The sequence below is a fragment of the Micropterus salmoides genome, unplaced genomic scaffold (genome assembly GCF_014851395.1).
Source record: "Micropterus salmoides isolate LMB-PRFRI ecotype aquatic unplaced genomic scaffold, ASM1485139v1 Ms_hic_scaffold_17, whole genome shotgun sequence".
Classification (NCBI taxonomy): Eukaryota; Metazoa; Chordata; class Actinopteri; order Centrarchiformes; family Centrarchidae; genus Micropterus; species Micropterus salmoides.
The window spans coordinates 13,405,038-13,430,026 of record NW_024040817.1 but is presented as its reverse complement, the minus strand read 5'-3'; the positions used below and the strand labels follow the sequence as shown (position 1 = coordinate 13,430,026).

General features: G+C 37.5%; 1 protein-coding gene across 2 annotated transcripts; it reads left to right on the top strand.

Annotated features, from left to right (window-relative positions):
- The first annotated feature begins 32 nt into the window (after positions 1-32).
- Positions 33-24,730, top strand: cratb (carnitine O-acetyltransferase b). Of its 2 annotated transcripts, none has more exons than XM_038724285.1 (15): positions 33-393; positions 795-1,019; positions 2,395-2,513; positions 4,914-4,967; positions 7,838-7,943; positions 9,817-9,838; positions 12,053-12,143; positions 13,708-13,795; positions 13,896-13,996; positions 15,409-15,528; positions 16,740-16,862; positions 21,827-21,962; positions 22,074-22,136; positions 22,228-22,365; positions 23,899-24,730. In XM_038724285.1, exons 1-15 carry the CDS (start codon positions 343-345, stop codon positions 24,100-24,102), a joined length of 1,641 nt encoding a protein of 546 aa, XP_038580213.1. In that variant the 5' UTR covers positions 33-342; the 3' UTR covers positions 24,103-24,730. The 2 variants fall into 2 exon arrangements, with proteins under 2 accessions (XP_038580213.1, XP_038580211.1); XM_038724283.1 differs by having other exon boundaries at positions 7,838-8,003; positions 9,664-9,838.
- The last annotated feature ends 259 nt before the right edge of the window (positions 24,731-24,989 follow it).

Here is a 24,989-nt window from a genome sequence, read left to right as displayed (position 1 = left end):
AGGCCTTAAACACTTTTACGTCAACACGTGCGCAGGCTTGTAGCGTCAGTCCAGCTCAGTTCAGTACGTGAAACTTGGCATGCTCGCATTTTGTGGGAAGAAAACACAGAGAGGGGGGTTTGCCTTTGCTTTTTTATCACATGCAGAAGAGTTTTCAAACTAGGATCTGTCGAGCGATGAGGACTCTAATCTACATCCACCACGGAAAAGCAGGAGGGCTGGGCGTCACTTATTTGACGGTCTGACGCCGTGGGCTTTGTTCAAAAGTTACCAGAACATAAAGGCAAAACTGCTTTTTGTGTCACAGATGCAACACAGAGTGGATTTCTGATTTAATGAAACATGATTTTGAGGAAAATACAACCAGGATCCTGCAGAGCATGGCTGTCTCGGGTGAGTCGTTTATCTATTTTTAGAGTTAGCTGTCTAACTAAAGTCTCATACTGTTGGCAATTTATAATAACGTTACTTAACGTTAAGTCACATACTGTATAGCTATTATAGCAACCGGGGTTGTTAAACGATTAAGAAGCAGCTGATCATGTTTCCACAATCATATCTTTCACACTTCCTTTTTTGATACGCCGTGCCCAGCTCTTATTGGCATTTGGTCAAACTTTCATGGAAGTCATTTCACTGTGCTGACATGCAGAGTTACTGTATCTGCACTTTAAGTAGACTTAAAACGTCTTGGTTGGATTTGTCGTGCCATCAAGGGAGTTTGCAGTGCAATAAGCAAATATATTTCACTCAGTTCTGCAGAAATCCTTAAGCTACTGTCCCTCTCCTTCCAGGTTTCCTTAAGGCAGGAGCTGTGTTTCTCCTCCTCCGTGCCCTCCCAGCCTGTGCCCCCTTTGGCCCAGACCCTGCAGGGCTACCTGAGGGCCCTGGAGCCCCTGCTGCCCCCAGAAGAGCTCAGCCACACCCAGAAGATGGTGCAGGAGTTCGGCAGGCCGGGCGGCCTCGGTGCACACCTGCAGAAGGGGCTGGAGAGGAGAGCCAAACACACCAAGAACTGGGTCTGTGTCTGCTCTGTCAGAGTAGGAAATGTGACGGATGTTAGAGATGGATATGTTTGTGTTTTAAAGCACTTTAAAGTGTGTTTGAAGCACATAATGAGTGGGTTTAACACTGCTGTTATTTATCACTATATCAGGCCAAAGCAGTGGTGCCTGAAACCCTCCAAAAGAGAAAACATTACCTGCTCTTCACCTCTTCTAGAATTATAACCTCTGTGTTGATTAAGTATTAAACGAAGCTAAGATGCTTCAAAAGATAAACAAATACTACATGCGCACAGAAAGGCTGCACAATCCAGAATTTGTCGTTTTAATAAGAGCAGTCTGTTGCAACTGTGCTAAATAAAGGACCCAGGCTGTGTATTACAAAATTCAGTGTAAGTAAAGATTTATTCATAAAGCCCTTTTCAAGACAAAAGGTAGAAATTGCTTCAAAATAAAAGCATTCGGCCCAAGAGATCAAACATGCAGGATTTTAGCACAAGAGCAACAAAATAAAATGTAAAAAACATACAGGAAATGAGTTATAACACGTTTTTTTAATACTAAAACATTATCAGCCCCTGGAACCTGATGTGTGTTAAAATTCCCCGACATACAGTCACAAGTAGTGCATTCTTTCATTCATGTAAAGGGGGAAATTTATGAGAAAAGATGCATTAAAAAAAACAGTGTTCACCCTGTTTTCTTAATCACATTTCTGCGATATTTTGCAAACTAATAAACAAACAAATAGAATCAGAAGGAGCTTTATTGCCAAGTAGTGTTTTACACATACGAGGAATTTTCTGTGGTGATAAGGTGCTACATGTAGACAAACATACAGTCAACATAAATAAATGTAGAAATATATAAATATGGAATGGAAGAACAACGTTGCAGATATACACATGTGCATTATTCTGGGTCTGTGCCGTGCAGAAGCAACGTAACGGAAGAGAATATTGTGTACATATAAATATATAAACTGACAACATAAAATTATACAACAACAAAGATCAACAATCAACAACAAATATGTGCGACGTGCCAGGTCTGTGCCCAACACGAGATGAAACAGTATTTACATGTGCAGAGACATTTGTATCAGTTGCAAGGGGGGAGTGTCAGTGGGGGACCTGGGCCTTGTTAATGAGGCTAGCTGCAGACGGGAAGAAGCTGTTTCTGGAGTGGGAGTTTTTGGTCCTGATGGACCGCAGCCTCCTGCCAGAAGGGAGAGTCTGAAACAGTTTGTGTCCGAAGGAAGATTGCAGCCAAAACAAATATTTACTATACAATACATTTTTAAAACATCAGCACATATATCATCACGGCGGTTTGGTCTTAACCACAAAGTTTCTCTTGCTTGAATGTGTGTGTGGTCTCTACCCTGTAGATCACACCCTGGTGGGTGCAGTGGGCATACTTGGAGAGCAGACAGCCGCTGCCTGTGCACTCAAGCCCGGCCATTTCTCTGCCGAGGAGGGATTATAATGGCTGGAGGAGCCAGCTAGTGTGAGTCAGCGCACATACACACCAACACTGACACAGCATTCAGCTGCTCTTTTAATCATCCCCTGCACCTTGGAAAAACTATGTACTTTCAGAGTGCAACAAGGCCACGATTCAGACCCCATTTGTTGATTAGTCAACTAATTCATCAGATCAGCGCAGTTTTTGTTGATTATTTTAGTTCAGTTCCGTTCATTTATTATTATCCCAAGTGGGGAAACTTTACTTGCAGTCAGGGCACAAGATAAAACATACAAGCATCCGAATAAACACCACAAACACACAAAAGTAAAATAAAATGTAACCAGTACATACAATACACTATAAATAATAGGGATGCACCGAATGTTCGGCCACCTAAATTAATCGTCTGTGAAAGACGCAAAAATTGTCGTGCAGACACTGTTCTGCTGAATTGTCTCCTAGCACGTCCACTCCATCTGTGGCTGACTTCTTAGAAAAGGCAACAAACTGTCTGAATCGCTTTGATTGTTTCTGTCACTTGTTTGTGAGAAAACGATTTAGCTGGCCGCACCTACATTTGGAGTGCACAGGTATTCAAGCCTTTATGGTAAATCCACTGAAACGGACCAGTGCGAGTTGACAGGCAGGTTAGCGACTTTATCCTTTCATTTTCTCTCTTTACAAAGAGTGTTGCAGTATGAGAGTCCTACCTGAACAGAGGCTGTAAAGTCTTCATGTTATGCGATACAAGAACCACATACAACATTTATCATATTGGGTCGGACTTGATGAATTTAGCGCGAGGATACACATGTGACGACGTCCGGTCTTCAAAAAAAGGTGTCTATACAGTATGGAAATAAGATTAATTGGATTATATTCACAGAAAGTATAAAAAATATTACATGTGTAAATTAAAAGTAAATGGACACATGTAATTTACTTTTCCGGACCCTCTTGAGCCTCGGACCCACCCCCCATAGTCTCTCCAAATCCTGTGGGAAACACTGAGTAAAAAGCACATTTTGACTATTTAATTTATGAAATGGTGCAAAAATGTGAATGTACTTGTTTTGGTATTCGGCAAATTCAGTTTCGGCTTCGGCCAAGAATTTAAATTTCGGTGCATCCCTAATAAATAGATCTACATTAAATCATAAAACAATCTCTAAATATGATGTTACCTGAGATGATTTAGCAGGGTTATTGCACAGGGAACAAAGGAGTTTTTGCTCTTATTGCTCTTGAATCGTGGAACTCTAAATCTACTACTCTAAAATACAAACATTGCTGACCCTTCTTACAGATTGTATCAGAATTAGTATCAAATTTCAGATCACTATCAATGATTGTTCGTAGATATTTATACTTTTCTACAGAATTCAATACCAGTTCCTTTAATGAAGGTCTTAGACGGTGGTTTGGATGATTTCCTTCTAAATTAAATGATCATATCCTTGGTTAAAGGTGGGAAGACATTTTGAAAGTTTATCAAAACTCTGGCATCACAATAAATATTTTAAAATATACTTCTCTCTATTAAATATACTTCTATTCTCTGATAAGCAATGGATTGTAATAGAGCTGCCTGCCTGACTGCCTCAGATCTGTTACTTGAGAAGTAAGTAAGTAAAGGTAGCAGTTCTACTGTGTTCTTACCTGAGTGAAAGTACATGTAAGTATTTGCATCATAAAATACATAAATTACAAAATAAGTAAAGTACAAAAAGTAAAAGCACTTACCCAGAATGGCCCATTTCAGAATCATGTATATTATGGAATTATAATTATTGATTTATTGTTGTGTATGTTATCTTAATGTTGCAGCTGGTAAAGTTTTTTTTATTTTTTAAACTATATAATATATATTGCCAGGTAGCTTGTGTAATCTGAATTAATTTAAGGTGTCAAATAAATGTAGTGCAGTAAAAAGAACAATATTTCCCTCTGAACTGTAGCTGAAAATGGAAATACTATACTAATAAGTACTGTACTTATGTACATGATAAACTTGATTAAATAGTTACTTTCCACCACTGCTGACTGCATCTGTCTTTAAATTTTATTATCAATAAATTGATTAGTTAATACCTCTTGTCATTAAGAACTTGTAACCTGATTACCTGCCCCTCTATGAGCTGAAGATACTTACCAACCTTTAGCTTTAGACAAAATAATTGCATTCGTTGAGAAAATTATTTGTGGTCAAGCTCACCATGTGGTTGTTTTTCTGATATTCTTGCAAGTTGTGATGGTGCATTGTTTTCACCTGACACCAAAAAAAATTCTGCTCAGTCCCGCTCTGTGTTTTGCATCAGTAACCTCCTTTGACACCTTTAACAGATTCTAGTGAATGTGAACTTTTTTTTTTGTACTGTGACGAATTTCCCCCTTTTAAAATCAACTGTGTGACATAATAAAACAACTGTCTCCTCTTAGGTTTGCTTCCAAACTCATAGCGGCAGTTCTGGACTTCAAGGCCAAAATCAACAGGTAAGTTGCCCTCAGCTGGAGCCAAATAGACATGATTGATAAAAATGATTGCTGGCAAACTGAAGACAACCTTGTCCTGCACATTAATAAAGCAGATTATTTACTTTAGTAAAAGTATTAGCAACAGTAAACATCCTGCATTCATACATCTACTTAAGTGAAAGTGCAGAAGAATGATCAGCAAAATGTACTTAAAGTAATAACAGTATTTGTTACGCTAAGTGGCACCTTTTTATAGTGTTATTTTATATTATATATATTTATAATAGGATATAACATGTGTATTCATGTGTGAGGAGCATTGCATTAAGTGTTGGAAAAAACAATCCTATACAGACATTTCTGTCTATAGTTGAGTCCTAAGAGTCTTATTTTGCAGAGCAGTAAGAATATTTCAACATGTTTCTTAAGTAAATGCACTTGTTTTTAGAAACATTTTTATCAGTAATTGATTTGTGTTTATAACAGTTTGAAATTTTCCTAATACACTTTAATAAAACTTGAACGACTCAAGTTCAGACTAAAATCATTTGATAAGAAGGAGATTTGTTATTATTGAACAATGCTTGTCTTTTTATTTTTTAAGCTCATCTTGTGTTTTGTATGAAAAATAAATGTCAGAAATAAAGTAAAAACACAATATTTCACTCTGAAATGTAATACTTAAGTGAAGTACAAGTACCTAAACACAGGCCTTGAGTATGACTCAGTGTACTTGGCTACATTTAACCATAGGATAAGAAGCATTTAGTTTTAATGCTGACCCCAATAAAACATATTTAAATTTCATTTATGTTCAGATCACATCTGTGTTCACGTTCAGTGTTACTGCTCTGTAGATGAACACAATGAGTGTTCACAATATACAGAAATCCCATGACAAGCAAATTAAACCAGCTGCTAATAATATTCTGCTGCAAACATTAGTGTTTATTAGCTATTGAACTTGTTGTTGACCTTTGTTCAAATGCTACAGTAATATCACTCTGACTGACTGCTATTTTAGTGCTGTAACCTTGAACCCGGCTGGCACCAGTCTGTGTTTCTCGGCCGTATGAAGTTAATCTGGGTCCATATGTATTTGCCTGTAACATTATCTGTGCAAAACCAACAGCACACTATTGAAAGCTCTCTGTCGTGTGCACCCTTTTCCCAGAGAGAAATATAAATTGTGAGCAGTAATCGGTCGGTTTAGAGCAACAGTTTGCCACATTAGGGTATTTATGATGTTTTGTCATCTGAATCATCATTGGCTACTAAGTGGACTCATACTAAGCAGGATAAACTGAAATATTTGTTGACCTCCGAACTGTCTCTGACTCTTCAAGCACACATGAATCAGCGGCTCAATGTAACTGATTACATTTACTCAACTACTTTAATTCTCCACAAACTTTAAGAGGGAATTCTGTTGCTTTTTGCTCTATCTATTTCAAAACTACAATTACTTTGCAGATTGATATTTTACAAACAAAGAAACGTTTATAAAAGAAGATGCACTGTTGTAGATTAAACTTCCCAACAGTATAAAAATTTATTAGCTCCACCTTGACCAACCACAATATTAAATACTTAGATGTTTACGTGTCAGTAATAATAATAATCCAGTAATATGATGTACAGCAAAGATAAATCTCACAGTAGTTACTATGAAAACTGTGTCATATATGTAAGAAGTATTTAGATTCTACTTAAGTAAAAGTAGCACTATGACAGTGTAGAAATACTCTGACAAGTAAAAGCCCTGAATTCAAAATCTTGCTTAAGATAAAGTAGAAAAGTATTAGCATCAAAGTATACTTAAAGTACTATAGTATTATATATATTATATATTATATATATATTATTATATATATTATATAGTATAGTATTATGCAGCATGGCCCATTTCTGAATCCATCCATCCATCGTCAACCGCTTATAGTGCGTACAGGGTCGCGGGCCATTTCTGAATTATAAATATTATATTATAATTATTGATGCATTAATCAGTGATAATGTTTATCACTTTAATGTTGCAGCTGGGCTAATTTTAATTACTTTTTATGCTAGTGTGTGAATTTACTCCAGCGGATCAATAAATCCTCCAGAAAATGGAAATACTACCTCAAAATTGCACTTTAGTAAATTGCACTTTAGTTTAGCCTTTATAGTTTATTATTGAAGTAAGCAGAACAGAGGGCAGTTTAACAGATAGATTGAATGAATCATGATTAAAAAAAAAATAACAAAGGGGGCTTTATGCTGCGATTACACAGAGTTCTTTAGGGATGCATAAAAGATATCTGCATGAATTGAAAAACGTCTGACATTGGGAATCTATGAATACGATAATACCCCAGCAGACAAAAATAGTTTTAAACAGGATGCACGAATATACTGAATATAAATGAACCACAGTTTCATTTACATTACACAGCAGGGCTCTGACTCAAGTGAGTTTCATATAGTGAGGTTGAGCTGATTTTATCTACATCTACAACTGGTGGGCTGCTAAAAAACTCTATATTATTATCGTATTTCTGTCTATTATTAAGCACTAAAAGCCTAATTTTGCAGTGTTTTTCATTTAAATCAACCTGTGTCTAGAAAATTCTCGACACAAGTTGATTGAAATATTCCTGAAAAGGTTTTACAGAAAAGTGATCACAGGTATCTGGGTGTTTATCTGTATGCTTAGATATCCTGAGTTCAGGTGTCTGAATCTGTATTGGTAGGAACAAAAGGAGGTTTGCTGCATCCAAATCAATATGTATACAAGTATGAGCAGATAAAAATAAAACCATGTATCCAGAAAAATGTTTTTTTACTAAAGAGACTAAATATGAACATTAACACACACTTTTGTGCTTCTGTCTGTCTCTTATCAGCGGCCAGCTGCCGGTCGAGTACGTGCGAGGGAACCCTCTCTGCATGGAGCTCTACCCGCTTCTCTTCTCCTCCTGCAGGATCCCCGGTCCCAAACACGACCACATCGCCTACCACGGCCTCTCCCGACGCTCGCCGACACACATCACAGTTGTCAGGAACTACCAGGTGGGATGAGCCGACAATAGATGAATCAAATAACATTTATCACCCTTGTGGGATTGCAAGTTGTTTGACATTACAGCCATGTTGCGTCGTCGTGCTGTCACACCCATTAGGTTTTTTAAGTTACAAATTACGAATGCACCGAGCCTTGTAAACAGGTATTGAGGATCTTTTATACCTTTTGGCAGCAGGTCTTACAGAGAGAGGAATCAAAACAAGATAAGCCTCATAGACTTATATATTGTCTATATGTATACTTAGTGTGTGTGTGTGTGTGTGTGTGTACACAGTCTTCAGTTATCTTCTCTTTTCTCATGTCAGATGAAAACACTGGCTCAATTTAAGCGCCCCTCCAGCTAAGACGATCAGTAAAGGTGAATTTGACTTGGAAAAAGGCCAAGAAGTACATTAAGTTGATGTTGTTGCTTCTATTTGGTACCTTTGTCTGAGTCCAGATAAACTAAACAAATATACATGTGGCTGTCTGAATCAGCTCTTGCAGCTTTAAAATTTCTGCGTTAAACAGGAGTATCGGACAACTAAGTTGTGATGAAACACTGGACGATTTAAAATTTATGGATTTTTATGGAGCATGTTTTTGCTGTTCTGGAAACATGGTAATCTTCAAATGGCGGAATTATGGGCCCATGCATCCTATTTATTGTCCAATTGGCAGTAAAGGGTAAACCCAAGTAGAACTGTAAGAAAGGGCTGATTTCATAGTTGATTATTTTCTTGATCAGTCATTTGGTGTGTGTAATGTCCAAAATAGTGAAAGAAATCACAATTTCTCCCGAAGTGAGTTTCATATTTCTTGTTTTGTCTGACCAACAGTCCAAAATCCAGTAATATTCAGTCTGATATAAAGTAGATAAAAGCAGCAAATATTTGCTTTTGAAAAGCTGAAATCACTGAATGTTTGGCTTTTGTTCCAGATAAATAACTGAAACAATCAATTGATTATCAAAATAGTTGCAGATTGATTTACTGCTGATTAACTTATTGATTATTCGACTAATGGTTGCAGCTTTAAAAACAAGTAGGGCTGCAACGTTTGTTTTAATCCACTTATCTGACTATTGTTTTTCCAAATAATTGATTAATCATTCTGTATCAGAAAATAGTGCAAAATGCCACAAACACAATTTCTCAAAACCCAAAATGATGTCTTAATATTTCGTCTTAGTTCAGTTTTCTATCATAGTGGAATAAGAACTGAAAATGTTTAGATAAGTCAGTTTTTTTTAATTACTTTTGCTTAAAATCTGATTTTAAAAATGTATTGATTATTAAAACAGCTGCAGATTGGTGGACTAATAATTTAATAAACTGATTGTTGAAGCTCTAAGTGTCATCAGATCTTATTTGTCCAGTAGTCAGTTTGTGTTGACAGCAGCAGCACTGCCTGTGTTGGTGTTGATATAGAAAGAAAAAGCTCCAGAGGTTAAATGAATCACAAATATGCGTACTGTGAGCACAGCACTTCCCAAGAAGTGTGTGTGTCTGAAGCAAATTAAACACAACATTTAGTGGGTGGGGTGGGGGGCTGCTGTTCCCAAAAACAACACAGAAAGCCTCACCCTTCTAGCATCTCTCATCAAATCATCTATAGAGAACGGACGTAACAGAGATGGCCTTCGTTTTCTCTGGTTTTCCTCACTAGTTCTTCCAGCTGGAGGTTTACAACAGTGACGGCTCTCGGATGACGGAAAGTCAGATCCACAGCCAGCTGCTGAGGATCAGGTCTCAGTCCTGGAAGACGGACAAAGAGCCGATGGGCATCCTGACCAGTGAGCACCGTCACACGTGGGGAGAGGCCTACAACCGCCTGCTGAGAGGTAGACCACAGGACGACATACACTCCCGTCAAGCGGGTCTATGTAGCATTTACTGTATACCCAAAAACTCTACTATGTTTATACTGTTAAAATACAGTAGAGGATTTTGCATGTTTTAAGCCGGTAATTACAAGCAAGCGTTCTGGGCTGCTGTTGGTTCCCATTTAATTTCATTGCTCGGTTATAATCAAACTGCAAAAAAACATGCTTGAGAAAGGAAAGGTCTTCCTTATTCTTTGCTGCTTTATAAGTCTGAGTTGTGATAGTTGCAAGCAGAGGCCGTTTTTGATATTTTCCTGCCAAACAGAAACATGTTTAACGTAAGAAACTACTAGTTTCACATGAAGTCATTTTCACCACGTCCACGTGAGCTCACTGTAAGTAAAAGTACTAATACACTGTAAAAAATACTCCATTACTAGTAAAAATCTTGCATCGAAAATGTTACTTAATTAAAAGTACAGTATTTAATATAATATATAATCTGGGTAATGTAGTTAAAGTATTAAAAGTAAAAGTGCTCAATACAGACAGAAATCCAGTTTTCCTACACAGTCCTTACTCTGTAAATGGAACACAAAGAACATGGGGTGGACCTTGTGGAGAGGGCCAGGCAGAGTGGGCGATTGAAAATCTGCTGACCGGCTGAGAGCTGCTAAACTTGGGCTAGAGGAGCAGGGAGCAGCGCTCCAGCTTTCGGACAAATAAACACCCGTGGTCGGACTGGACTTTGCTCGCAACTTCGCCGTTTGCTCGAGGGAGGAGCTCAGTGTAAACTGCTTTTTATTAAATTAGGTTTTTACTTTAGTTTTTAGGATTACAATGTTGATTTATCTATACTCGAGCTTCTCAGCAGCTAGATTCCGTGCACATCCGGTTCCACTGTTGTTAGCGTCGTTTGGCACTACTTCATATTTACATAAAATCCGGACAAAACTGGACATTGCTGGGAGAAAAGAAAGCGAGGAGGTTGAACTACCTAGTGAGTTAAGAAAACATGTGTATGTAACTTTAGTCCAGCTATCGTTGTACTTTACTGTGACCACGTTAGCATAGCGTAGCCCTGATCGCTCCGAATACCATTCAGAAAACAAACATTTTAGAATATGTTGTTGTCCTGCTGTCTTGCTGACAGACCTGACAAAGCATGAATTCATATGTTTAACAAAACTGCATCATATTGTAGTTATTTCAGCATCTGTTTGATCCGTTTATTGCTATTTAATCACAGCAAAATGTTTACTTTGGCGGAGCTTCTGAGGGAGCACTGAAGGGAGGGGTTGATGGTTCTAAGATGTTTGTTTTGTCCAACCACAACAGTCCACATGTAAAAATGATTAATTATTTAAATAATTACAAGGGAAGGGAGTAAATCCTCACATTTAAGAAGCTGATACAATGAAATTTTACTAACACCATTATCAAAATATTTATCTCCTGTCAATCAATTAATGAACCAATCGTTTCAGCACTACTTGTGTATATATTGTTAGGCACTGTAGTTACATTTTTACCAAAGCATGATATTTTATAAATGTTCTATAAGTTTCGTATGTAAAAGTATTAATTTGTAAAGTAATTAGTAACTAAAGCTGTAAAATAAATGTAGTAAAGTAAAAATATTTTCCTCTGAGAGGCAGTGGAGTGGAAGCATAAAGTAGCATGAAAAGAAAACACTCAAATAATGTCCAAGTACCTCGTAATTGTAGTTAAGTGAGGTATATAAACTTAGTTTCTTTATACCACTTCTCACTGTACATCTTCAGAGTTTGATCCCGACTTGGATGTCAGAATTTCTTTAAATGCACCATCAGGGAAAGACTTCTCTGCGTTACCAGATTCTCTGCAAGGAATGCATAAAGGGAGCTGACTTATTGATTACTTTGAAGGATCTCTCAAGCAGATTTAAGTGTGTAAAAAGGTTTTTGTTATAACTGAAACCTCGAAATCAATCTGAAACGTGTGACATGCTTTGGTCAGAAAAGTGTATGTGATTTGTAGGGAAATATGTAAATGTTACGATTTTTAGACATGTTTCAGGCCAAAAACAGACTTGCTAGTACCAGAAATTGGCTTAGCAGGTCAAAGCTGGTATGTTTTGATAAATAAGACACGTGGTACTTATTTGCAGCTTGACATTTTACTTGTTTATTTTCATGATCTTTCTTTCTCTCGCTCTGTGTGTGTGTGTGTGTGTGTGTATGTGTAACTCAGATAAACTGAACAAGGAATCAGTGCGGCTGATAGAGACGGGACTTTTCTCCTTGTGTCTGGATTCTCCAGTCATGAGGATATCAGATGAGAAGTATGCATATGCTCATACACACAAACACACACTCAGACACACACTCCTGAGTCCACACTCAGGTATTTCTGTGTTTCCTACACATGTTGGGTAATCGTCTATGTGTATTCAGATATCATTGTGTTGTCTGTAAACATTTGGCAACAATGTTCAATGATCACTTCCTCAGTCTTCCCAGTTTTTACTACTTGGCAGATTTGTATCTAAAGAATTATAAACACTTAGATTTGAATGTCTATCTTGACTAATTGCAAATAAACTTCCGCACATACAAAAGTGGTAGATACCTGCAGTTTATATACAACTTTTGAGTCGCTCGTTCCTCTCGTACACATCTGCCTCATGAAATAGATATCCAAAGTATTCCTCTGTTCTGTGAAGTACTCAGATCCTTAACCTAAATAAAAGTAGAAATACCATACTCTAAAAATACTCCATTATAAGTGAAAGTCCTGATTTCAAAATGTTAGCTAAGCGAAAGTACCAAAGTATTATCATCAAAAACTACTTAAAGCATCAATGTAAAAGTACTCATTAGGTGTAATGGCTCCTTTCGAAGTGTTATATTATTATAAAATCTTATATGGTTTTATCACATGTATGATAAGAATATTTTAATGTTGTAGTTCAGTGTGGAGCTAATTTTAGATACTTTGTATACAACTAGGTAGATAATAGATAACTGGGTAGATTAATAGTATAGTACTGCATCATGTTTTTTTAAAGAAAAAAGTAACTAATGTTACGACCTAGCTCGTTAAGGTAGGGCAGCAACAAGTGATTGGGATAGAAATGAGATTGAATAGGACAACTGAAATGTTCCGGTTAAAGTCAAAGGTTTAATTAATGAGCTCGCACAAGATGCAACAAAGAGAGTCTATATAGGTACTGACAAATACACAAACAAAAGAGGGTCTTGTTCAGAGACCGTTACTCAGCTCAAAAAACACACACTAAAGAACAAAATGAGGTCAGCACCTATATGCTGACAAAAGTACAAAGTAAACAAACGAGCAGTTATTCTGCAACGTAGAATACCCAAACAAGAGAGTGCCCAACGCTTGGTGCACCATATCACGCTATGTGATTTACAATGATTCAAAACTATTGCCTGAAGCCACTCAGACAGGCAACAGACAGACAATATCAAGAAATATAAACACTCTAAATACTCACTAAACTAACAGTGTATGCAACCAACAGCAAGGCGAACTGATCACTGGCTCACAGTCGCCGAACTGTGGACACAAGCTATTTATAGTCCAGCTGGCGTTGATTGAAGAGTCCTGATTGGTAGGTTCGGTCGGATCACAGCCACACCAATCACAGACGCCAGCGCACAGCAAACAGGAAGTAGGTGGTCTCAGCTCCAGAGGAACCAATCCTCGACAGGGAATCACACAGCTGGGTTTGCATGACAGTCAGAATCACTCATAGGAACACAATAATTAACATACTTTAAGGCCGCCAGCGGCAAATAAATGTAGTAGAAGTATAAAGTAGGATGAAATGGAAACTCTCAAGTAGTTATGTTAATTTTGTTTGTTCTGTCTTTGATTGACAGGTACGCCAGCCGCAAGGCAGCACAGGTTCTGCATGGAGGCGGGACGTTCTCCAACAGTGGCAACCGCTGGTTTGATAAAACGCTGCAGGTGAGCGGCAGGAATATTCACATATGACACGGAATTGTTCATTTATATAAAAGTAGCTGATACAGCCTACTGTAACGTGTGTGTGTGTGTGTGAAAATAGTTTGTGGTGGGTGAGGACGGCTCGTGGGGTCTTCTGTATGAACAAGCCATAGCTGAGGGTCCACCAATAGCAACGCTGCTGGATCACATCCTGGAGTACTGGTGAGATAAAGGGTTAATGAGGAGAGACACCTATCTTGGTGTATTTGTGGTGTTTTATGTATTTTTTTTTTTTTTCTTGTCTTAATAATTTCCTAAATTGTGTCTGTGTTTACAATCCAGCAAACATAATTTTGTCCTTGCTGGCTGCCATACAGTCGGACTGTGAGCCAATCAAACAAGGCCTCAGACACTTTAGCTGGATACAGTGTTGTTTATTTGAGTTAAAAAGAAAATATAACTGCTTCTGCTATGGGATGTATTGAACTTGCTGGTTCAATACATCCCATAGTATTGAAATTGAGAGAATTCTTTGAAATGTACTTTTACTGGTAAAGGTTAATAAAAATGTTTTGTTTGTTACAGAGTTATCAGTTTGACATTTGAACTAGACTCTTACTTTATGCATGAAAGTGTTGTTAAAGCTTTAAAAATGTACCACTGAAGCCAAACTCTGGCTGCTTTTTGCCTGAACCTGTATTGTTACCAGAAAATAGACATGTGTAAATACATTTAGCTTGTCTTGGTGTGTGGCTCTTTAGTACTGTATTCATGAATTTATAGCTTGGGCGATCCCTTACTTTTCATCTAGCAACACCATCAGGTCAGAATTTTTTTTCTGACCAAGTACCTGCTAAACTGATGACATTCCCATCAACCTCAGTCACACTTTGTGTTTTGTGCTAATTAGCAAATGTTAGCATGCTAACAAGCTAAACTAAGATGGTGACCATGGTAAACATTATACACATACAGCCTCACAGAGCTGCTAGCATGACTTTATACTCTCAGTCTTGTTTATTAATTATCTTTGTGTGTCAAAATGATTGCTGGTAGATTATTTAAGCAGCCAGTAGCAGGGGAACCAAGCTGAACCAAGCTAAATGTAAATATTGCTGACATGAAAGTACTCTTCACTTGTCGGCTTCAAACGCGTCTTGTTAAAGCGAGACTCTTTACTTTTAACCTTGATTGTTACACAAATCTTTATATCTATCTTGCTTACCTGGGCCTGTTGAAACTCCCCTATCCACTAGAAAATGTATTCTTTTTTTAAAAACAAATGCTCTGTGTTCAGTGATAGCTTTTATTTACTTTTCAGTTTATCAACTACCTGACACTTTTGTCCAAAATGATTTGAACTTACATTTTTCTCATGAAAAGACATACTAGGCCATAGGCCGCTGGCAAAGCGTTACCAAGGACATGCTAAAGCTTTAGCTTAATGTCTCATTACAGAATAATTCTAAACACAGCCAACCCAAAAGGCATAGCGATTATCTTTGTAGTAAAGAAACATACACAGATTTAGTCAAAATGGATCATTATGATAGAATATGAAGTGAGAACTGGCTGTGTTTCTCCTTTACATCTTTCATGCTCATGTGCTTGTAATTGTGTTTTCCTGACTGCAGTGAGAAACCAGACCCAAAGAGAGCGCCGCTGATCCCTCTACCGATGCCCAAGAAGCTTTACTTTCACATAGACCGAGACATTAAGAGGGACATCGAGCACGCCAAGCAGAACCTCGATATGTAAGCTTCTCACTCATTTTTCTGAACAGGGTGGAGTGGTTTTAGTGAGAACGTGTCTATGGGATACTTGACACGATAAGAGAAGAATGGAAGAATGGCCTGGCTGCACAGTGTAAACTACATGTTTGCTTTTCTAAATCTAGCAAAGCTGAAATAAACTTGGCTTAAAGCAAAAGCCACAGGAGTGTAAACACATTTATCTTCTCTGTAAATTTAACCGCAACTAAACAAAAAGCTGTCATTGGGCTTGACTGACTTTTTAAAAACATTAGAAGTCGTTATTGTGATCCGGGCTTTTCCCCACAAGCCTTTATACGCGTCTTTATAATTTCAGAGCACTCTTAAATCACTCAGATGCCAAGACCTAAATGAGGACTAAAGCTTTTTTCAGACATGCAGCGTGGAATTGAGCTGGGCAGATCTTGCCCAGAATACCTTGAAATAAAAATGACATACTTTACTTTCAATCCTCCTTTTGAGTGTTCATAATCAGTATATAAACAATTAATAAATGGTTTATAACACACGATAATGTAGTTGTTAGCAACTTGTGTTGCTAACAGTGTTTTGTTAATGTATTTGGCAATGACTATAACTCCTCCCGTGGGCTACCATAAGTGGAGGCTGGTGTATAAACAGATAATATAGTTGCAATAATATAAAATATGTTCTCATAGGAGAAGATATAGTTGTTAACACTGCACATTAATGTCACACTTAAAATGTCCTTATAGCTGCTTACAACCACGTTAATGTGGTTATAAACCATTTATTACATGTTTGTATTCTGCTTATAAATGCTAAATTGGGGTTAAAGTAAAGTTTTACCATATAATGCTCTACTTTGTAAGATCTCTGATAATCACTTGTATTACAAAATGAAAAGCGAAACATTTTAGAATTATTATAATAATTATTATATAAAACAACAGACAATACAAATTATATGGATGCAGGTTTATTCTTGACCTTGGGAACACATTTCTGTATGTAGTGTAAAACCAACCTAAATTGCTAGCTTTTTCCAGAGCTTTTGGTTATATCTCACTACCTTCTGAATGAGGCTTGGACTTGTTAACACCTGACCGAATTTCCATACCTAAATCGCACGGTGACATTTTAGCAAGTTTCTCTGCTGTAAAACTAAGTGAGTGAACCTTGAGTGCAGAATGATTTAATCACAACTACAAAATGTTTTAAATTTCCCGCAGACTGATCAACGACCTCGATGTGAATGTGTTCAACTTCAAGAGGTTTGGCAAGGACCTTCCCAAGCAGCACAACATGAGTCCGAACGCCTTCATCCAGGTCGCTCTGCAGCTCGCCTACTACAGGTCAGTGAAGGCAGCGTCACTAACCAAAGCAAAATCAAAACACAATAATTGTTAACATTAGAAGAGAAATCTACATTCAGAAACCTGTCCCTCAGCCTGCCTGAACAGAACAAAATAATCTTCATTGTCCCTCCAGGGCAGGTAATTTGACTCACTTATAAGACAATTACAGGCAGATAGCAAACATTATTGAAACTATGTTGAATCAGCATTCTGCTCTCAACGCTAATTTAATTGAATCACCATCAGACTCTGATGTTGATTTATCATCATTTTGCACCATTTTTTAATATTGAAACAATGTTAAAATCATAGCTAACTAACAATCAATGTGACTTCAATGGTATTTCAACCAATCTTACTACTGAAACAACGTTGAAATGATAGCCTAACTAACAATCAACTTGACTTCAATGATATTTCAACCAATATTACTATTGAAATGACGTTGAAACGGCATTCTGCTCTCAATGCTAATTTAATTGAATCAACATCAGACTGTGATGTTGATTCATCATCATTTTGCACCCTTTTTTAATACTGAAACAACGTCATAGCTAATTAAAAATCTTTTACATTTAGCTGACGCTTTTATCAAAGCGACTTGACAACTGCTGTATATGTCAGAGGTCGCATGCCTCTGGAGCAACTAGGGGTTATTGCTCAGGGACACAATGGTGGATGGGTTACAGTGGGGAATTGAACCCGGGTCTCCCACACCAAAGGCAAGCATCTTATCTATGTGCCATCACCACCTAAATATCACACAACATGACTTAAATGTTATTTCAACCAATATTAAACCACATAAAAGAGACTATAATATATAAAAAATGTATAAATGACAACGGACAATTGAATCAGTTAAAAAATACAAGTTTATTTATGGAATAAAAAAAATTAATTCACTACTCCTGTTCTGCTCTGTCCACCCATCAGATCTGGAGCATAGGAAGCCATTTTTGTGCTGCCTGGGCAAAGTCAAAGACTTCTGTCCCCATTGGTTCAGTCAGGGCATCTACAACAGAAACCATACAAACAAAACAACTTTCAGTAGTGAAAAGGATGTGAAGATGAACAATGTCAGTCGGGCTGAATTGGCGCAATATTATATATATATAACAGTTAACTTACTTGAATTCACTAATGTTCCCAATTTGCCAGTTTATTGAAGATGTAGACTGCTTGGCTGTGGTGGAATCCATTGACGTTTATAGTTTAACATTATTTAAATTGTCAAACATTTAATGCAGTCATAGATTGAATCTGGAGGCTGAAAGTTGTAGAAGACTGACAGATATATCAAGTTAGCTGGCTTATTTAAAGTTAAATGACAGGGGCATTAGCTAAGATCAGTTACGAGCATGAGAAAGGTGTGCATATATTTCGCAAAGCAGTTGAAATCTGAGCAAAGATAAAGTACAGTTTTTAACATAATTTACAGTCCTGTACAGGATATTATCCTCTGGTGATAAAGTTAGCATTTATACTAGCGAAGTAACTTATCCTAATACGATGGAGCTTGGATATTGTGCTATTTGACAGTATAAAATGGTATTGAAACACTTGTATATAGTCTATGACTGCATATAATGTTAGACAATGTCAATAAACGATAAATGTCTACAAATTTGGTACAATTAAACATTAGATAAATAAATATGTGCTTACCTGATGTGGACTTGTGTGGGGTTCAGGAACGTTGATCCACCAAGCGATGGTCTCCCGGTCAATAATGCTGCATTGACTTTTCAATCATACAGTTTTCCCGGTCAACTATAAATCCATGGCTTTTCAATATCACGTCATTTCCCGGTCAACTATAAATAGATGACTTTTCAATCATATTTCCCGGGCAACTATAAATCCATGGCTTTTCAATATCATGTCATTTCTGGTCAACTATAAATAGATGATTTTTCAACATTGTTGTTGTTACCCAGTCAACTACAAATCAATGCTCAATCAAGTATAATCGGGGCAACTATAAATCAATATTATTCCAATGTCACGCTCATACATGGTCGTTTTTCATCAGTACTGCAATATTGATTCAACATTTAATTAGGGTTGGGATTTCAATCTCAACCATTCTGACGATTCAGATGGAAAATCAATATTTATTCAATGTAGTCTTGCTATGTACGGGTGTCCGCGGGGTCTTAAAAAGTCTTAAAAGGTAATAAATCAATTTTGCGAAAATTAAGGCCATTAAAAAGTATTAAACTGTTAATCAACCATTTAACAAGGTATTCAATTTTGAAGTTAATTTTTTCAATGTGAAAATCCTGTTTGTCCAAAGGTTTATTTGCTAAAAGTGTAGGTGAACGTATTTATTTATAATGCGTAGCCAAAAATACTAGACAGGCAGTGAGTATTGACTGTGTGATTCGTCTCTGTAACGTCAGGCGCAGGGATCTACCGAGCGCCTGTTTCACTCTTAAACACTCCAAAAAATAGATCCGTGCGAACCGGAAAATGATTTACGACCGTAATCTCCCACCCTGCCGGACCCGCAATGTTAATCGTCCAAAACATAGTCGGAGTGGCGATCAGGAGTAACGGGATTAACCCGGTTGGCCGGTTGCTCTGTGGCCACTTGAACAGCTCCGTTCCTGAAAAACAAGAGCGAGATATGCTGCAAGAAGCTGAATCGGTAAGACAGAAGACAACAAGGAAAATTCAAGGAGCGTGTGGGTTTGGCTTACGTTTGGCTATTTAGCTGAATCTCTGCCTTTTATTGAAACACGCTGAACTTCCCATAAAGCCGATGCTCTTTTTGTGCACAGATCAATCACAGCCTGGATGGAGCAGGATTTAAAAAAAAAAAATTGATGTGCTGCAACAAACTTTATAAATGTTGAACTCAATGTTCTGCATAAACGGTTATGATTATTGCGGAGTTAGTAGCCTGCCCAAAATCAAGGTTGGAGTATCATATAGCCTAGAGCATTTTTCTTGCACAAAGTTAATGAAAAAAAAACAACCCCAAACTTAAACAGCTGTAATTTGAATTAATATTACACTAGTGGTAAGGTATATACTATTATATTGAACATAATGAATATATTAATATCAAACTTATAGTTTACTATTAAGTTAACAATTTACTTTTAACTTAATGTTATAATATTATACTATTACAGTCATTTAGACTAGTTCCTCCTCCAGGTTGTGCCTGTGCTACACCGCCTAAGTTACACTACTTACATTATTCATCACTCAGTTTTTTCTCTTCATCTTTGTTCCCTCCTGGCCTATTTGAATTTTGTTGTATTGATCAAGTGGTCGAGTTATCACACGTATCATTGCAGGCAAGCTCACATTATCTAGTTTAAACCAAGTAAAACACAAAATTACACTGTGTTTCACATGATTTGCTGTAATGTTGCGTACATAAACATCATAACCTATGTAAGACAGTTGCTTTTGGCAGGAAATCTGACCAGCCCTTCACATAGAAAACAATAGGCCTATACAGGCTGTTATAGGCAACTGAGAAAGTTGGTGAATGCATCAATTTTTAGGTGGCGTTACAACCTGACGACATATAGGCAATAAATTTGTTATAAATATATTTAAATTCCTTTTAAAAACTCAAAAATATCCCCTTTAAAGGTGTATGGCTGATTTAATCTCAAAGTGTCAGTCTTGAAATATGTTGAAAAGGTCTTAAAGGTATTGAATTTTACTTCAGGATTCCTGTGTATATACCCTGAATTAGAAATGACAGTAGAAATAATGTACAAAATGGTATTAATTTATTCATTTACATTTAAACTAGGGCTGGGCATGTTAACGCGTTATTATCACGTTAATGCATTAATTAATTAATGCTGACAAATATTTTATCTCACGCTAACGCAGTTTTATTATTATTATTATTATTATTTTGTCCATTGCTCACTGGCTCTGAATACACATACAGTCAAACCATGGGTCACAGGAGGGGTGGGATGTTGATCAGTCTGCAAATCACCCACCCAAACAAGCAGTGGAGGGAGGCTTCGGCAGACTAGGCTACGCTGGATGGGAGAAGTAAGACAGCACTCCGCAAGTAAATGGCAGGCACTCTATGGACAGTACCATGGCAATGGCTTCTGTGTGCTACACAGCTGTAGCCTATTTAACTTTGGTTAATATTATAGGCTAATATATATACTTTACCTGATAGGCCTACATCTAGTTTAGCAGGGATGCTCTGCCATGTGATTTCCCTCCTGTTGATGTCCTGATAACTATTTAGTAAACAGTAATAGTTTCTGGAAACTCACAAACAGCGAGGATTAGTCTGTCTTCCAATGATTTGTGCTGCGCGGTGTGCACAAAAAGTTCAGGACAATTCAACTTCGGCGGTGGACGTTGTGTGAGGCAAGCACAACCGCATCCGCTTGTTGCTATACGCCTTCTGCTCGACCACTTCACCTCACTCTAACAGGGACACTTGCTACTGAACACAGACTGTTTATGCTGCTCCCTGATGATAAAAGAAAAATGTTTCTGCTGATACCTGTAAAAAAAAACCAAAAAAAAAAACCCAAGAAAACAGATTTAGATATGTTAACCTGTTGCTCAGAAGGTGCCTGTTATGTAATGATCATGGCTCTGGACTCTTAACTTGTTTTAACAAGCTAGATAAAAGGTAATGCCCTGGCAGTGGTAAATAGCTTTGGTTTTATATTTGATTTGATTACATTAATGTTTAAGTTAAGATTTACAATAAATATTTTATTGCTACAGTGTAAAGGGAATACTGCTGGTAAAAAGCACCTTATTTGTTTAAAGTGTTTGCAAACCACATGTTATTGCACTTTTGTGTATAAGCAGTACATTTAAATTAGAAGTGTGCAATACACTACTTTAGAATTCATTATTCAATTTTGCGCATACATTGGTGAAGAACAGACTGAAGATTGAAATTAACATTGTTTGTGTTTTTGATTTCACTTTTTATTTTTTTGTAGAGTTCACAATGAAGTCTGTGCTTCCTGTGATATTATCTCTCAGCGGATGTTCCGAGGTGGGAGGACAGAATATATCCGCTCGCCCACAAATCAGACGCTCAAGTTCATTCTTGCTTTTGCTGATCCATCTGTATCGGTGAGAAACGCAAACACAGGCTTAATTTTTTGCTTGTTTCGACCCAGGTGATTTAACAGCGAGAAGAAATGTGGATTAGCTTATAATGTGGTTTACGTTTTTGCGTTACAGCGGGAGGCAAAGCTACAACTGTTCAGAGAAGCTGTTGATACTTATGCAGCTCTGACTGATCAGGTAAATAACAAGTAGACTTTCAACAGCTTTTGCCATTTGTTGTTAACTGATAAACACTTATCTTGGTGTTTTTCCCCCCTTCTCTTTTCAGACGCTTAAAGGACACGGCATTGACCGCCACCTTCTGGGACTCAAGCTACAGGCCATCGAGGAAGGACTCAGCATTCCCAAAATCTTCATGGATACAGCTTACGGCCTGGCAACGCACTGGAAACTCCGAACAGGGCAGGTGCGTTTCTGTGTGTCGTAACGTGTGTCTTTTTTGGCTAGAGATTTGTTTTACAGAAGGTATTGACAGTCCTGTAGCACATGCAGGAACAGGAAGTTGGGATTTTTTATGATACTGTGAATATATTGGGAATTTTCTATCAGCAGTTTTCCATTTGTTCTGGAGCATGTGATGTTATTTTAATGTGGTGTATTTACTGCTAACAAGATGCAGTTTGGGAGTTTCCAGCAATCAATCTTCTTATCTACAGATTTTTTTATATGATGACACTGAGACTTTCAGGTTATGTGCTCCTACAGATCCTCCTGTAAACCTACCGGCTGGACTGGTGTGGGCTTGAATTATGTTCTCGACAGCAGAAGCGTGTGTGGTTTATATGGCCTGTTTTAATTTATTGAGTTTTATAAATCACACTTTCTGTTATTGCCCCGTAAGTAGCTAGCTAATGGATGCAGTGTGAGTTTCCTTACTCTGGTGATTAAATCTGGATTCATCCTGCTTGATCAAAGTCGACACTTTTCCTTTAATTCACCTTCTCACACTATTCAGTCCAGACGTGTAATTTACATACAGTTCAGTGACACCAGATGTCAACACGTCTGTTGTGGTAAAGATTCAAAGGATTTAACCTTTTAGCTCACTGCACCCCATTTGAGATGGTTTTTGTCCTCATAGATTTGAATGTTATGTGACGTTTAATGGTGGGAAAGTTTTAATTCCCTCTAAACACAGGCAGGCAGACAAAAGTGGCTTTCTTGAGACTTCAAAGCAATTGTACTTACTTGGAGTAAATTTAAATAATGTAGAAATAACAAATGCAACTTAAATACATTCTCAATAATGACATTGGCATTAGAAAAAGTAAACAAGTTATGTAAACAATATAATTGCAACACACATACATTTTTAATTTAGCTAACTAAGTACTGAAATAGTGAGATCCACTTATTTCCCTCAGTTTTTCACCTACTTTTAGGATCCACAGAATTATGATTTTGGCTACAAGTGCTGGCCGATGCTGAAAGATGTGATCATATCCAGTCACTTTCTTTACAGATTAATGTGACAGTCAATTAATCAGTTATTTGTTTGGTCAAAAAAGGACATCTTGAAAAGCTTGTTTTGTTCAAACAACAGTTCTTTACACAACAATATTTAACTTCTATTATATAAGACAAGGAAAAGCAGGAAATCTTCACACTGGAGGGTCAGAAACAGCGGATATTTGGTATTTTCCTTAAAAAATAACTTGGTTCAGCAATTATCAAAATGGTTGCTGATTAATTCTCTGTCCATCTACTCAAACATTGACGGATTGTTTCAGCTGTGTTATGTTTTACAAAATGTTGGTGTCTGAATGATTCCAAGTTTTGTTTTACGCATTTAAAGTACGCAGTTTATTGTTTTCAACAAAAATGTGATGTCAAATTGTGATGTAATGTATATTGATAGGGGACAGGCAGTTTGTGCAGGTCTAACTTTTTCTCTTTTGTTACAGTATCTTGTTTTTTTTCATCTCTCTTGCTTCTTTAGGTGCCTGCCAACACGGACAGCGTGATGTGTTTCGGGCCCCTCGTTCCCGACGGTTATGCCATTTGTTACAACCCCCAGGCCGACCACGTCCACTTCTCCATCACCGCTTTCAACTGCTGCGAGGAGACGCATGCAGAGACAATAGCGGTCACGCTGAAGGACACCTTGTGTCAGCTGCAGGAACTACTGCAGCCTACTGTGTAGAGCTGCTCCTCTCCAATAGGATATAGCCACTCTTCTACACCAAACACCAACATTTTGTAGTCTTGATGAGGCTTTTTTTTGACCTGTGGATATGTTTTTGGGCACGCTTTACTAGAGCTGTTAAATCTGAGACAGTACTAAAGACATGATGTCTCTAAGGGCCTTTTGATGCTTTTTTTTAAAGCTTTAAATGAAGCAATAAGTCACTTTCCATTTCTAGCAAGAGCTGTGCAAGCAAGCCGCGTTATGCATGATACAATGGATGCTCTTCTTGGAGGCATCTAAAGCTGCAGAATATCTGGGTGAAAGCAAAACAATGTTAAAATAAGCCTGACACTCCATCATAAATCAGAACAAGCCAGAAACATATGTGTGTAAAGTGAAGGTACTCCTCACAAGACATATGATCAGCAGCCTCGAATAAACATGACTCATGTGTTACAAATGTTTATGGAAACCAATGATTTTGTAGGTGTTTTGAAAATGGACCAAAAGGCAGAAAGGTGGTTATTAATGGTGACAGTGCATGTATGTATTTACTTTATTTTGAGATGAATGTGAAGAGGCTTTGGCGTGTAGTTCTGCTCTCAACTTGCAGGACTGGTTAATAAAGCCTGTTATCACGTGATCCTTTGTTTAAATGCAGTGTGTGTGTCTGTGTGTGTGTGTGTGTGTGTGTGTGAGAGAGGGAGATGTAGTCATTAGGAAAGGTGGGGTAGAAACACCTCAGCGGTTTGTTTTGCATTAACTGGTGCGTCAGTGTGATGGCACCCCTGCAGAAATTAGCTGGTCCTAAAGGGGCTCAGAATAATGGAACATGACTACTCAGTAAATATTGATATGGCTGAAAGCTCAAGAACAATTACATAAGTGGACCTTGAGTAGAG